Genomic DNA, 16,899 nt, shown 5'->3' with positions numbered 1-16,899 from the left:
ACTTCTCCCTCCTGGGATCACGCAATTTTCCTGCCTCAGCCTCCCCAGTAGCTGGGATTACAAGCGTGTGCCACCATGCCCAGCTAATGTTTGCATTTTTAGTAGAGATGGGACTTCACCATATTGACCAGGCTGGTCTTGAACTCCTGACCTCAAGTGATCCGCCTGCCTCGGTCTCCCAAAGTGCTGGATCACAGATGTAAGCCACTGCACCTGGCCAAGACAATCTTTTAAAACACCTCAATTAAAATGTAAGTATTCAATTCCTGAGAAGTGTATCAAAGACTTCAGATTTTTAAAAGCTATAATCCTGAAACAAACCATCCCGGACTAAGAGCAAGTAACAAAACAAAAAATACAGTCTGCACAGCAAAGAGTTAAAAGAGAAACATGGGTCCACTAGCATTTTCAAAACATTTACAATAAAAACTTGGTATACAGCAAATGAGAAAACACAAGAGAGCAGAAAGGATTTACTGTTAATAAGTACTTTAGATAACTGGAGAAGAATTTAAGTAAGCATTTCCCACAGTGAGTTTCCCTGATCTAGTCCCATGCGATATTAATGATTCTATGGTCTTAAAAAAGAGTGAGCATGGGAGGGCAAGGGGAGAGGATCGCTTTAACCCAGGAGCTTGAGACCAGTCTGGCAACACAGGGAGACCCCCGTCACTACAAAAAATTAAATAAAAAAAAAAAAAAAAAAAAAAAAGCCAGGTATGGTGGTGTTCCAGCTACTCAGGAAGCTGAGTGAGGTAGGAGGATCACTCGAGCCCAGGAGGTTGAGGCTACAGTGAGCTGTGATCACATCACTGAACTCCAGCCTGGGTGACAGAGCAAGACCCTGTCCCAAATTAAAATAAATAAATAAAAATTGTAAAAGAGTGAGTAAGCTCCAGTACCTGCCTGTTTCTGCTCACAATCTAAGATTGGTTTTTACATTTTAAATAGTGTTTTAAAAATCCAACAAATAATCATATTTTGTGACATATAACAATGATATGACAATCAAATTGTAATGTCCACAAATAAAACTTTATTGGAACACAGCCACACCCAATCTCTTAGGTATTGCCTAGGGCTGCTCTCACCATTCAAACACAGAATTAAGTAGTTAGAGCAGAAATCACATGGCCCATAAAGCTGCAAATATATACTATCTGGTCCTTCACAGACAAAGTTTACCAGCCCCTGGCCTAAAACTTTAGAAAGTGCTCCTGATTAGAGCCTTCTCTTAGAAAGGCATAATTAATATTAACCTATTGTCGGCGCCAGCAGGCCCTGCAGGAGAGCTGCCAGAAATGGTGACTTAGTTGAACCTAGCACTCCCTAAACATAGTTGACCATAAAACCCTTTCCTCACGCAATGAGTATTACTGTCTTGCAGAACATACTAATGTAGTTCTTACCACAAATATGACACTAAAGTCCAAAAAGTCAACAAACCCAACATTTAAAACATCACATAGAAAATTCAAAGTTATCAGAATAGTTCATTGCACCTGCAAAGAGATCAATTTCTGTTAAAATGAACAGCACCAATAAAATGAAAATATTCTCAGACGCAAAATATTTTCAGACACAAACAAAGAAAAAGGTTTAAAAATATAAGTCTCAGCTGGGTGTGGTGGCTCACACCTGTAATCCCAGCACTTTGGGAGGCTGAGGCAGGAGGATCACTTGAGGTCAGGAGTTTGAGACCAGCCAAAATGGCCAACATGGTGAAACTCCGCCTCTACCAAAAATACAAAAATTAGTCCGGCAGGGTGGTGCACGCTGTAATCTCAGCTATTCAGGAGGCTGAGGCAGGAAAATCGCTTGAACCCGGGAGGAAAAGGTTGCAGTGAGCCGAGATCGTGCCACCTTCACTCCAGCCTGGGGGACAGAATAAGACTCTATCTCAAAAATAAAAACATAAATCTCAATTTTTATGTTATTAAATATAAGAATATTAAAAGTAGAATGTAAAAATATGACATACACTGCTAATAAAAGCTTATAAAACTAAAAATGTATATAAAGAATTCATGCAAATGTGGCTAACATAACTCCTACTCAATCGTTACAACAGAGGGCTACATGAGTACATAATTACAAAGGTGATCATCCTATGGATAAATGTCTGATATCCCTAGGAGCTATTGAAATTCAAATTTGCACAACCAAGGACCCTCATATATCTATAATTAAAGCAGTGTAAATAAATTATAGTTATAAACTCCAATACTGGCAGTCTTGTGGGCTAGAAAGCACATTTATAGGTGGCTGGTGGCATTCTAAATTAATTCAGTTCTTCTGGACTACAGTCTGGCAATGTGCAGCAAAAGCCATAAAGCTATTCATTCATTTCCTTTGACCCAGCAATTCCACTTTGAGGAACACAGCTTGGGGAAAACCCAAAAAGGAAAAAGAGCCATTGGTTTATACAGAGACAACTTCATTAGTGCTGCTTGTAGTGGAAGACCAAAGAGACAGCAAGCCAAGCATCCAACAACCGTAGAATGGCTCAGCACAGTGCCAACTGGAGGGGATAGAGCTATTAAAAAGTGGCAGCCATAAAGGCTTGAAATGAGTGAATCACAGGCACCTCAAACTTTTTCAATATGCATCCAAACTTAAGGCCTCTCAGTTTCACCCACTGCTCCCCAAGCCTTCCCTTTCAAAGTAATCAGACCACCATAGACTGCTCAATGTGGGAACCTAGGAATCAGCCTTGATCACTGCTTTGTTTCAATATCACCTGCTCCTTCCTATCTCGCCATCAGCAAATCTCTCCAAAATTTCTATCTAGTAATCCCCATCTTCATTGTCACTGGCCCAGCACCATCGTCTCTGCCCTGAATTACTGTAAAAGGTGCTAACTGGCCTCCAGCTTCTATGCTCCCCTTCTCTAATTCATTCTCCACAGAGCTGCCAGTGAGTTTTTTTTTTTTAATTGCATTCAAGTCATATTATTACCCTGCTTCCCACTGCACTCTGTGTGATGTCCTGATCCCTTAAAGGATCTTGTATGATTTTGCCTCTGCCTGCCTTTTCAAGCTCGATCCATTGTCCCCATTCACTGAGCACCAACCACCATAATCTTCTTTCTATTCTCTGGACATGTAGGCTCTTTCCTCCCTCTGGGCCATCCCACATACCGTCCTTCCTCCTGGCATATTCTTCCTTCTGTTCTTTAAATGGCTTGTTCTTATTAAGCATCACCGCTTTTATGGCATCCAAGAAAGAAAGCCCATGAATAGCCAGCCTTTCACTATCATATACCCAAAGTCTAGCAATGCCTGACATTTAATAGATGCCCTATAAATTTTATTAAATGGATAACATATAAATATATCTATCTAAGATAACAGAAAATATCTACACTAAGAAAAGCAGAACACAAGCAGGTACGTACACATTAGTTTTAACTATACATAAATACTGTAAACAAAGGGAATTGAATTGAAATGACACATAAAGAGAATTCTACACCCAGTAGGTTCTTCTAGTCTGCCAACTTACATAAGTTTAAATTGTTCTTTCTTAATAAGTCAACTATTCTTCAGTTGTAGTTCAAAGGACTGAGATGTAACTCTAGCTCCAACTAACCTCTAAATTGTCTAGAATGAATGAACAGTTAGTTTAAATCAAGATCCTTCTGAAATTCATTAATCATTTATTGCTTAACTGCTATGTGTCAGGACATTGAGCCAGAAACACAAAGATGAAGAGCATATCATCTTTGAGAAGCTGAAAAACAGTATTAGCCCTGAGCTTTTCAAATGAGGAAACACACACAAACCTTGTCTATTTTGTTATTTTTCCTTGACCAGGTCAGCAAGGTTTAAACCCAAGAGGAGAGTGGAGTCATGGACTTCTACACATAAAGGAACAGCAAAGATTGAATCATGATATAGTTAGGATGTACGTCCTCTCCAAATCTCATGTTGACATGTGATCTCCAATGTTGGAGGGAGTGTTATGGCAGATGTTTGGGTCATGAGGTGGATCTGTCATGAATGGCTTAGCATTGTCCCATTGGTGATAACTGAGTTCTTTTAATTCCTACCAGACCTGGTTGTTTAAAGAGCCTAGCACTTCCTTCCCTCTCTTCTGCTCCCTCTCTCACCATGTGACACACCAGCCACCCTTCCCTTCTGCCATGACTGAAAGCTTCCTGAGGTCTTACCAAAAGCCAACCAGATGCTAACTCCATGCTTCTTGTACAGCCTGCAGAACCATGAGTGAAATAAACTTCTTTTCTTTATAAATGACCCAGTCTCGTATATTCCTTTATAGCATCACAAAATAGATTAACAAAAATATCCAGCTAAATTATTCTGAGGACCTGTTACCATTCGTCTTGGAATCTCTTTCTTCCTTCCCAACACTCCCACCTCTCCTCATCCTGGGTAAGCTGACCTGGCCGTATATAGGATGAAATCAAACAATGGTCTTGTCCCAAAGGTTATTTGGGAGACCAGAATTCCAACCTGTTTTCCAGGACAAATGATTAAATAATTTCCTCTCACCCTTTACCTTTTCCTAGTTTACTCAGTCTCTACAACCTACAAAGCGATATTTAAAAGCTTACTTAAGCGAGTGCTACCAGTCAGTATGATAAGCCACACACAAACACATGACTTCTGATACCCCTCAAATCATGGAGTTAAACCGGTTTCTAAGAGACCTGAAATGAAAAGTGAAAAAAGGAAATACTAATAACAGATGGTACAAGCCCGTGCACTTATTCTATACAAATAACTAGGCTGACAGCAAAGAAAACCCTAAAAGGTCCTCAAGTTCTCAGGATAAGTGAGTTGAAACTACATTGCTAAGCAGAACCCATGTCACACCGTTACTCACTAAACAAATATTTTTCAAAATGACCCAAGTAGCAGGAAAGCAAAGCATTCATTCCCTATTTATAACATTTCAATTTACAGGAGTATCTTTCCATCTTAGCCATGGCACCATTGCCCGTCAGAGTCACACCACAGGAAAATGCTGGAAAAAGCTTACCAATGACTGCATACCCTCCCCTTTCAAACGTCGCTCTCACTTTATGACCAGCAGTTTTAGTTAAACTTCCAAGTACCATCATGGAGCAGAATTGCTCATTAAATTTCTGGAAAGAGAATGTTCAACTCTAGGGTAAAGTCATTCTCTTTACAGAAAACAAAATTCTGGTAAATTAAGGTGACCTCTCTCCTACCAACAACTTTCAGAAAAAGCAGTGTGCACAAAGCCACACTGACCTAGATTTAAATCCTCTCTCCTGCAGTTGCCAACTGCATGACCATAAGATTTTTCAAACTCCATTCGCTTATCTGTAAAATGGGGCTAATGCTACTACCTCATAGACTTGTCAGATGTATTGAGATCAGTTGTAGAAGGTATTCAACACAATGTCAAAGATAAGTACTCAATAAATAAGTGATAGCAATATCAATGATTAATATGAACACCCACTTGCTTATTCCTCCCCTCTGGGCTCTCAGAGCTGAAGCCCTATTGAATCCACAGCTGCTCTCATTTGATTCCAGGACTCATGGACTCACTCCTCTCCTCTCTCCTAAATCCATTAAGCTCATGCTCCTTTCCCCAAAACAGATAGATTTGCAAGGGAGCCAAGCAACAGAGCCACACAGCAGTATTGAGAGCAGCAGAACAAATAGAAAAGTATATAAAGATTAGATAATGAACCTTGCTATGACTTAGCTTACTAAGTGCCCCCCGTTACTTTTCTTGTTTTTATTTTTGTTTAGCACAAAGTCTTAGGTTTAATTTTTAAATATGAAGCCACAGGGCAATGTCCTGATCCCCACCCACACCCTGCTCAGCCCCACACCTGCCTGAGATCTCTCTGAGTGCAACTTTCCCACCACCGCACACATGTGTCATCTCGAAGCCAGGATACTGACAAGAAAATCTTCTGGTGGCTTTTAACACCTCTCAAGAACAGTGAGATTGCTATTGCCCACTGATCTCACTGAGATCACTATTGCTCACTATTGCTTTGAGTCAGCAGCCTAAATATCAGTGAACCCCACCTCTGGATAGCCCTCAGTCCTGCCTGTACTCACTGATATCTGCCAGGTTCCTCTCAGGTTATAAACTCTGCCCAAGCTCCTCCCCTCTTGGATTCAGGCTAGAAATGAAGGTGGTAAGAAAGCCAGGTGGCAGCGTACAAGCCAATTTAGGATTCCTATTTTATTTTTTGGTATTTGACAAACACAAACACTGGGGCAAGGCCAGTATTTATTCATGATCTTGCCCCATCCTGAATAATCAAAGCTCAGCAGCTGTTGCTGCTACAGCCACAAAACCCAGCCTTCTGCTAATGCTAAATGAGGATCCAACTTTGGGGACCAAATTGATTCCTATTATGGCTCCTATTGTCATTCTGTCAAACAGACGTATCTTTGTCTAATGGTCCACACTGAGTCAGCTCCAAGTGATCACTGGACACAAGTCCAAAGTTCAGAGATAACCTGGGCTCTTCCTGTCACAGAAGAGAAGCACCTGAGTTTGCCAAGAAGTTGCTGATGACCTGGTATCACCGGAATTTGCCAGGCCTGCTTGGGGAAAGAAAGCCAACAGAATATTAGTGCTTACTGGAAAATAAGCATGAGGAAAAGTCACTCAATTCATACCAGCCCCTGAATACTAATGGTCTGATAATGCACCTGACCATTTTGTGTCACCAAAAACCAAACCAAAAAAAAAAAAAAAAAAAGATGTTTATTTAAGGCAATTAGAGTTTACATGCTTTATGAAGGACCAGCTGAGCACAAAATTAATTTGTAAACTGTCTATGCAGCTTCCAAAGAGGCTTCACCTCTCATCTTCGTGTATATAGTTGCCTGAAAAGTTAAAGTGTGATGTCTCCACATTCTGGTCTACAATGCAGAGAGGACAAAGACCATCTGCCAGAGCCAGCCCAGAAGGTCACACCTATTTGTTCTGACCCAGTGAGAGCATACCTGGAGAAAAGGACTGTCTGCAAACTGCCCCAGAAAATACAGCACTGACTGTGCTTACCATATCCTGCTTGATAGACTTTGTCAACATTTGGCCACACTAAAACACGTCAAGCAGGCATTAGGTGGATATATGCCTTTTCAAGTCTCCCTTTTTTTCCTTCCCAACTTAAGGTAGTCCTTAAATCCCATTTACGAGGAACTTTTTTTATTGCTGATTTGATTTACTTGTGTAGTTTATTTACACTAGAGGTTTGTTTGTTTTGGACTGGACTTGAAGAAGATTCAAACACATGTCTTCAGAAACAGTTCAGATGAGAGAGCTCAACTCCGTTATACACATTTTGAATGTAATGATAACTCATGGGGTAGGTCAGGACTCCTGCATTCCAGCACAGGTTTTGAACTCCCCATTCCTCTGATTAGAAGTTGCTTTCTCCACCGAGGCTAACGTATGTCATTCTCAGATTTGAAAGTGGTTTTTTTTTCTCTGATTCTCTGACTAACAGCCAAAGTTACTTCAGGTATTTTGAAGATTTTAACATCAGTCATATTTTGTGTATTACGGTAAGTATAGTACCTTCATCCACTGATTCCATATGGGTGAGCAAAACCCAACCAGCACTGGTGATGGCCATGTTCATTTTATATACCATATAAATTGTACCTTCATGGCAAGATCCAAACCCCAGTTCATCCCTGGGTTCCCACTGCCCAGGATAGTGCCTCGCTTAGAAAGGGTGCTCCATGCAGGTTCATTTGTAAATATGAAAAATGAGTCACTTCCCCAAGAGAGTATTTTTTTTCTCTCAACCAAAAAATATAGGGTGTTAAATCAGTATTTTTTATGTTCCCTTGCAGCTTTCTCATTCTAGGATTGTAGAGCTAAGATATATAGGAGGGAGAAAATCTTTTGGATATAATATCAGCTCTAATTTAAAGTTCTGCTTGAATTGGCCACCAAGTCTTGACGTGATTCAGAACTTCAGCCTCCTCCAGACCACTCCACGCCTGCCCAAACAGTCAAAGTGAATTGCCAATGTGCCAGGTAATGTACTTTGATAAATGAAGATCAGGAGGTAGCACTAAGCTACATGTCTAGTTTCAGTAACAGAAAAACACTATTACTTGGCACTTTCTAGGCAAACACACAGCTGGACAGGCTATAACAGCAAATAGCCCTCTATCTGGAATTCATAATGCTTGCAAAAGAGTGTTTTCTAAAACTTCACACCTGATACCCTTACCAGTTATGGCTCCCTTCTCTTCTGACTGCCTCACTGTGAACATCCTATCTATGCAGTTAAAGTGAGCTCCCTGAGGGCAAGAGGCGTCTCTGACTATGTATTGTCAGGCTGGGCAAGCCATTCTAGAGCATTCCTTATCAGTGGAACAAACCTAAAAGTCTTGTCTCTGCCTTACAGAGATATGATATAGCAAGGGTAAGTGTCTCAGGCAGGAAAGTACAATTGGTAAAGTCAAGAAGGTGGAAGGTAATCTTAGATTCTGACGACAAAGCACATCCATGCACATTAGACTTACTGGGTGTTGAGCAACAAGAACGTTTTGTCCACCTGAGCCCCAGACTTTTGAACCCAGCTCTTGTCTTTCAGTGTATGTTTTACTTCCTATTATCATGCAGACACCCATCAGAAGTAGAAGTGCAAGCAACAAGAATACTTCCTTCCAAAAGCATTCCTGTAATTCTCATTCACGTTCTGTAATGAACCAAACCGCCATCTTAACTGTTCCCCAACAACAACTTCTCTGTTGTTACATTTTATTACCAAGCAATTTGGACTTGTGAAACACGCAGTGTAGCACAAGGCTAAAGGAGGACATGAGCTGAAGAGCCGGGCAGTTCTGAGTTCTGGCCCCAGCAATATCACGTGCAAGCTGTGTCGCCTGGGACAAACTAATGAAATTCCAGGAACTTCCATTTTCTCAACTATAAAATGGAGATAATATCGCCTGCTTCACAAAGATGCTATGAATAAGTGAGATATCATATACAAAGCACCTGGCATGTAGCAATTGCTCTCTCTATACATATACAATTGCTATATATGTGTGTTTATGTATTATATCATATTGTGTGCATGTATATTTGTATTTTTATAAGCTCATAGTAAGCTATCTTTCATGCAGTTAGCCAGTCATGACAAACAAAAAGTCGCAACACAAAAATGACGACAATAAATACTGTCACACAAAAACGGAGATATTTGAAAGAAGAGCATTAGAAGACACAATAAACAGAACACTTTATTTGGATTATTACTTTTTTAATCTAACTGCAATATGTGGGCATGCCACTAACTTGCCCACCTCCCCCAGTAGTGTTCTGAGTACCCTGCCATGTGTACCCAGGCTCCAGTACCTGGTGTCCATCATGTTCACATGGCCAATGATCCCAATGGGATAAATACTTCTTGGAACAGTATCATGAGATCATCATTTTACACATTAACAAAGTCTGTCCTGTGGACTTGGGCATGCAGAGTAAGAATGTGAAAGACAAAAGGCATTTCCTCCCCACCCTGGATGGGGATTATAACATAGTCTCTGCTGATTCCTGGCACACCCTCCAGTCACCCTTCAGGATGAAGGGCTCAACCTCATGCCATTCTATGAATTTAACTGAAGTCTTTTTAGCATAGCTAGCAGAAGAATAAGGAATCCTGTATTGGTTATCATCTTGAGACTGCTCCTAATCCCCATTATAAATTTTATTTTTTTCAAAGCAGCCAAACTTAAATTGTCAGGTCTTTAGTTGCAAATCCAGTGCAAAATTTTTAGGATAGGTTGAGTTTGATGACTTATTTTTTAGTTTGGTTTTTGAGACAAGGTCTCACTTTGTGACTCAGGCTGGAGTGCCATGGCATGATCGCAGCTCACTGCAGCCTCAACATCCTAGGTTCAAGCCATCCTCCCACCTCAGCCTCCTGAGAAGCTGGGCATACAGGGGTACACCACTACCACACCCACCTGACTTCTTGTAGAGATGGGGTCTCACTATGTTGCCCAGGCAAATCTCGAACTCCTGAACTCAAGCAATCCTCCCACCTTGGCCTCCCAAAATGCTGGGGTTACAGGCGTGACCCAGGGCACCTAGCCTGATGATTCAAAAAAAGGAGCTGGGCCCTTTCTCAGTTAAAGCAACCTACCGTTTGATTACATCAAGACCTTTGTTTAATTACCTACCTCATGCTAAAAGGTAAAATAAATGGAGTATTGCACAATGACTTAAGATTTAATCTGGGAATGGACTCTATGAGGCATATAATAATCAGATGTGTTGGAAGCACCCAAAACATAGTAGTGGATAGTAGTGGATCTAAGGCCGTGAAAAAGGAGTAATTCTCACTCCACTGAACTAGGATCAGTGTTCCCATGGACCTAGATGTGTTTCTCTCCACACCAAGACTGTCAATTCAGGTTCATTGTCCCAAGAGACTCCCCCACTACTGCTTACCATCCACCACACTCATTTCAAAGATATAAACCTTGGCCATGCCATTAATAAATGGGCAGAAAAGAGTTTCTGAAGGGAGACTGTGACTTGCTTCATTATAAATGCTAACAGTAACAAACTTTTCTTTAGTCTCTCTCTTCCTCTTAAAACACACACACAAGGAACCAGAGTGTCTGTAGGATGAATTCCCAGGCCATAGCAACTGCAATGCCCTGAGATCTAAGCAGTTCTTGGCTGGCCAGGCGTTAAGCCCTTTTGGGGAAGGAGACAGCAAGCCTGCTTTTCCCTTACACAGCCCTGCCATGAAAACAAGCTCTTGTTTTTTGTTTTTGTTTGGTTTTTATCTAAGAATCTCCATCCTTCCTGCAGGGATAAAAGATAGGCAAGGGAAGCTCAAGGGTTTGATCTCAAATTTTCTTCCATCTAACTTGCCCCTTCACCCCAATAGTTGGAAGTAAAGGGAAGGAATTTGGGGGAAGTTGAGGGTAAGTTTTTGGTCAACATGATTGACCCGAGATATGGATGCAGCTTGGGCGATGAGGAAGACTGCACCATCCTGCAGGGTCACCTGCCTAGCCACAGGTAAAGGAGGGATCGGAAAGACCGCAGAAAATTCATCTTCCTTTACACACATCTCCTTCCCCCTCCCCCCATTCGAGTGCCAGCGCGCTGGCTGGCTGGAAGCCGGCGCTTTGGAGGCGCCGGAGAGTGGGTCTAAGGGTGATATTTCGGCATGCAGAACCTGAGACCCCACCCAAGCCAAGAGGGAAGAGAGAGGGTAAAGGGATGGAGGAGGGGGCTGCTTGCGCCCTGCTTGGGAATGCACCGCGAGGCAGCACCCGGAGGTCTCCGGTGTCCGGCGCGCACCGGTACCACTCTCTTCCACTGCGGTAGCATCCCGACATGACATTGCAGCTGCAACAAAGCGCCGGGCTCGGCCGGCCCACGGAGCCCCACACCGCGGCCCCGGCCCCACACCACGCAAAGGGGCAGTGGCCGATGGGTGGAGGGCTGTGGCTGCGGGCGTGGGGTGCTCGAGGTAGGCCGAGTAGGGGGAAAAGCCCTCAAATGCGCAGAAGCCGGGCGGCCACCTCTAGCGCCTCCTCCAGCAAAGCCAGACTGCAAGGAAAACAATTCGTCTTCATTCCCCAGCCCCGGCTGAGCCCTGCGATTCCCCCAAATAACCTAGTCGAGGCCCTCCGGTGTGTTGCCTTCCCTTGCAACCCCCTCAGTGCCCGTAACCCAGTCGGCCCGGCCCCGCGCCTCCCGAAGCCGCGGCCCGGAGATCCGCCCGGCTCCCGAAGAGCGGTTCCTTCTGCTCCGGCGCCGCCGCTACCCCCGGTCCCCGCAAGCGCTCACCAGCAGAAGGGAGCCCGCGATCATCGTGGCTCTGGCTCGGCGGGCGATGCGGCTGCAGGAGGCGAGGGCGGTGCTGCTGCTCGCAGAGGTCCCCATGGCTGAGCCGGGGACTCGCAGGGGCGCCCGGGGCGCGCGGCCCCACGGCAGCTGGAATCGGCGGCTGCTTCTGCCCAGCGCCGCATCCACCGCCGCCTCCCGGGCCGGGAGCCCATCTACCTCCAACACCCCATGTGCACTGCTGCAGCCGGGCAGAGGAGGGAGGCGGCAAGGGAGGCTCTAGGGGCGCTCAGCACCTGCCCAGCGGCGCGGCCGCCCAGGCGGGGAGAAGCCGCGGCGACTGCAGCCCGCGCCTCCGGGTGCTCTCCTCCGACAGCGGCTGCGGAGAACCAGGGAGGAGGGCTGGGCGCGAGAGATCAAAGAAACAACTTCCCATAGCGAAGCTTCCAGCCACTGCCAACCACCCTCCTCCGCTGCCCAGACTGGCCGGCGAGGACTGAGTCGGTGGCCACCGGGCGCAGGGACACACGTGGTGGCGCCGAAGGGGCGGGGGACCGGCCCTTTGTGATGTCACCCGGGAGGAGGCCGGGCTCTTTGTGCGGTTGGAAAGAGGAAGGCGTTCCAGGTACAGCGGGGAGGGAGAGGGTGCCCCTTGGCGTTCGCTGAGGGAATTGCACTCGCCTATTGGCCCAGGAAAAGCGCTGAGAAAGCATTACATCCCTAATCTATCTTTACTTCTTTTTTTCAAGATAATTCCAACTAAATTATTTCAGCTGCAGACGCCTTTGCTGACCTTTGCTGCGCTGTGGAATCACCTGGAGAGTTTAAAACATGTATATTTATTCCTGGGCCCCACCTCTAGAGACTCTGATTTAATTGGAACAGGACATGACCTGGCCTGGGCACTGAGGTTTGTTGTTGTTGTTGGTTTGTTTTTTAAGTTTTCAAGGTGATTTTAATATGGGGCAAAGTTTGAGAACCTCTGGGCTTATGAATGCAATTAAGGAAATCCAAACTAACAGGATTTAAAACCCAGAGTCAGTGGTTTTGGGTCCATGGATGGTCTTGGAGCGACTCCTTGAAATGTGTCAAAAGATTCATTTTCCTAATTTAAAAATCAAGAATTTAGATTCAGATTATTACTGAGATTTTTTTAAATCAAACTTCCCCCGAAAAGTAATGCTAAAAATTTTTGAGTTGATTTCCAAAGGCCTTGTCAGGATGTGGATGGTAGAAGAGGTAACACTCTGCTTCAGAAGGAGAAATGGAATATTCTCGTGGATGTTGGCATCTCACACACTTCTGAATGTGAGAGAGCACCTATTATTCCTTTGTTTCACCTGCAGGAAGGCCGAGTCTCCTGACTGTGGCCACCATTTCTAGTATCGTGTTATCCATCATCTAGGTACTGACAGCACGGCACACTGTATTGATATTACCTCTTCAGCCGTCCAGTCAACACCCCTAAGTTGGGAGCCCTATGGTGCTGGGCTTATCTTAGCCTTCTTTGGTCCCATTTCAAAAGAATCACACTCTTTAAGCTATCAGCTTCAAGATCCAACACCCAGTGCTTCTGAAGATAACTTGCTAAGTCGTAAGTACCAGCGATTTACTTTATTAGTTAGCATGTTGTCCTTTGGTTCTTTGTTCTATGCACACTTTGGAAGAAACTAAAATTAATATGAGGGTTAATTCCAATCTATTATTTCAAACATGTGTCAGTATTGTCTATAAATGTTCAAGTGGGAAAAAAAGCTACAATATATAACCTCTAGTAAAATTCAAAGAAGTTTTAGAAAATATTACCACTAAATATGGAGTTTTGGGGAGAAGATGATGGTTGCACTTGCCACTCTCTAGCTCTTTTCAGAAGTTGGAAGAGTGAGGGATAGGTGCTGTGTTTTCATGCATAACAGTATCAATTTTTTCTTCAAAGATTCAAATGACTGGCCAATACTATTATAAGGTTGTTTTTTTTTTTTAAGAAGTTACATAGGTATTAAAGAGGAGGAGGAGTTTCAAATATGTTTTTATTTAGTCCGTTTTACTCCTTGCATCCAAACTCACATTTTTCATGGTAATATCTGATGAATTTGCTCTAAAAAGTTGAGCAAGTTTAGAGTTTAGTGTCTGGGTTACTATGCAGGTATAAGAAGTTCTCAGCTATTTATCTTCCTAAAACTAAAAAAAAAAAAAAAAAAAATGGTTTACTTGTGCTTGGACCACTTTGAAACTTCATGAATTCCTGGTGTTCCATTGATCACATCAAGTTGAAATTTAATAGACATTTTGAGAGATGAAAAAACTTACTCAATTCTGTTTACTACTAACATTTAAATACATGTCCCTCTATAGAGTGACAGATTATAGATAATTTGAATCTAGATGCAGTGTGAAATTTTCTTATTTTGAATTGAAATGTATAAATGCCTTCCATTTTGAAGTAACAATGCTGCAACCATTGAATAACTCACTACCACATTTTCAATATGGTAACTTAGCATGTCTGTTTTCTGGGAAAGGATAAAAATTCAGTGATACATAAGGAAGTTCCTTCCCAAGTTCCAAGGAAGGAGGAGATATGTGTTGATAAATCATAATTACAGCTAAATTTTAAAGTAAGGCCTAAGTGAGTTAATCCAATGTCATCTTTGCCATAAAAATTACTCTGTCTCCACCCCATCCTAACTGTGGACTTTGTCTTTCTGCCAATGTTGTACAATTTTCCTAGTTTTCCAGCCTCAAAAATCATTGCTAATTCTTTCCTCTTCCTTAGTGCATTCCAAGTAACGCTCTTCTAACCTTTCATTTTTTTTCTATTTTATCTGTCTTTCTTGTTAAAAACCTGATATGTACATCTGGATACTGAAGAAATCACCAGATTTACCATCTTACCTTTTTATTTTTTTTTAACTTATCCTGCACACTTTCAGAAGCTCTAGTAAAATTTCATTTTTAAAAAATCTAAGTACTCATTCTTTATAATGAAAACAACAATTGTCCACATTTTGAGAAGTGACTGCTGTATGACAAACATCCTGAGCCGATCTATGAAGGAATGACAGAAAGTTGACGGGAAAAGGTGTGAGCATAGAAAAGGTGCATTAATTAGCTGAATTTAAGCTCAAAGGGAAGAACTTGAAATATGTCTAAGCAAGGCTGGACATGGTGGCTCACACCTGTAATCCCAGCACTTTGGAAGGTCAGGAGTTCGAGACCAGCCTGGCCAACATGGTGAAACCTCATCTCTACTAAAAATATAAAAATTAGCCAGGCATCCTGGCAAGCAGCTATAATTCCAGTTGCTCAGGAGGCTGAGGCAGGAGAATTGCTTGAACCCAGGAGGCAGAAGTTGCAGTGAGCCGAGATTGTGCCACTGCACTCCAGCCTGGCGACAAGAGTGAAACTCTGTCAAAAAAAGAAAAGAAAGAAAGACAGAAAGAGAGGGAGGGAGGGAGGGAGGGAGGGAGGGAGGGAGGGAGGGAGGGAAGGAGGGAAAGAAAAAAGAAAAGAAAAGAGAAAAGAAAAAGATATGTATCTAGGCAGTGGCAAGATTGTTTCATTGCAAAGCATACTAAGTATCTATGTATCTGCTGTGTGTCCGGCACTGTTGGCTACTGCAGATACAATATCTCCCCTTGAAGAGTCTCATCTTCAACATCTCCAGAGGAGAGAAAATAAAAGGATGATTCAAATACTGCAGCTATAATACAGATACGGGTGGCAGAGATTGCCCTTATCCCACTTGATAAGTGTATACCTATTTTCAGCTGATCCCATGACTCCCCAGAAAAAAAGACTACATTTCCCAGCTTCCAATTGTGCTATACATGGCCATGTGACTGAAGTGCTGGTCAAACTGGATTGTCATATGTGCCTTCTGGGAAGCCTTCTCATTGACTAAGCCTTAATTATCCATTATCCCTCTCATTCCATGTGTCACCGAGACCTGAAAATTTTATCTCAATTGATTCTAATTTAATTATATCTCTACCAGTTGTGTCCCCCGCCCCTTCACAATATCCCTTCTGCCCTAGGTCTTTTTCCTAGATGAGTACACAAACCTCATGATTGTTCTCCCTGCCTCTAGTGTTGTCTGGACCTCTTAGTCCTGCAAAAATCTCTTCTTCATATGCTAAGGAAAATGAGCTTTTCAGAATCCAAAACTGATCATGTTCTTCTCTCACCAAAAATCCAGCAGAGTCCTCATTATTCTCAATTTGAAGTTCAAAGTCCTAATAAAACTACCCATATTCTGATCACTGCTTATGATTCAACCATCCGCATTGCTACAATATGGCACATAGAGCCTTTACTTACTATATCCAGTTTAGTTTTCCATCCCCACTGCCTGCCAATCTCCGGGGATCCCTACCCCAAATTCTACACACTAATTTGATTTGATTATTCTGTTCCTTAACTACGTTTTTCCTGTTGTGCTTCCAAGCCTTTGTTGGAGTTGTTTTCTTTTCATTTCCCTTCGCATGAATCAACCCTTTAAGATCAAACTCAAATGGCACCTCATCTGAGAAGCCATTCCTAATGCTCTCTCTTCACCTATTCTACCTCCATTTGGAGCTAGCTGTTTCTCTCGTGAGTTCCATGTGTGTCTGTTATAGCATATGTGATATTATACTATAGTTACTTTATTTCTGTGTGTCCCCAGCCAGACTTTGAGCTCTTTGGGGTCAAAGTTCATGTCTTAGTTATCTTCATATCTCCATACTCGAGATGTGAGATAGTTACCTAGCTCAATAAATGTTTGCTGAATGAAACAAACTTGGAAAGTTTGACAAGCAGCGTAAGAGTTAACACACATGATGTGCCTTTTCTTTTTCCAAGTCTTAATTCAAACATCCTGAGTTGTGCTATCCAAACAATAACAGATTTAATATTGTGTATTACTAAAGTGCTATGTACCAGACTTGGGTTAAACATTTGTCAGCAGTCTGGTTCTTTAAAAGAATTCATTTAAGAACCTGCTGTTCTTTGGCCTAAGAAGGAACATCAGTCAGTGAGCAACAGATTGCAAGATTAAGTGCATGAGCATGCGTTTGATCAAGTCTCCATGGTGACATGCTACAAAGATGGCACTCTTGGATA

General features: G+C 42.7%; 1 protein-coding gene across 1 annotated transcript in view; it reads right to left on the bottom strand.

Annotated features, from left to right (window-relative positions):
* The window catches only part of TNFRSF21 (TNF receptor superfamily member 21), a 74,551-nt gene extending 62,192 nt beyond the window's left edge, over positions 1-12,359 (bottom strand). The window contains exon 1 of the mRNA XM_010386625.2: positions 11,800-12,359. Coding sequence (XP_010384927.2) covers positions 11,800-11,895 — 96 coding nt within the window. The 5' untranslated portion in view covers positions 11,896-12,359. The remainder of the gene's footprint in view (positions 1-11,799) is intronic.
* Positions 12,360-16,899: the final 4,540 nt, after the last annotated feature.

The sequence above is a fragment of the Rhinopithecus roxellana genome, chromosome 4 (assembly GCF_007565055.1).
Source record: "Rhinopithecus roxellana isolate Shanxi Qingling chromosome 4, ASM756505v1, whole genome shotgun sequence".
NCBI lineage: Eukaryota > Metazoa > Chordata > Mammalia > Primates > Cercopithecidae > Rhinopithecus > Rhinopithecus roxellana.
This window is presented reverse-complemented; position numbering and strand designations above follow the sequence as displayed.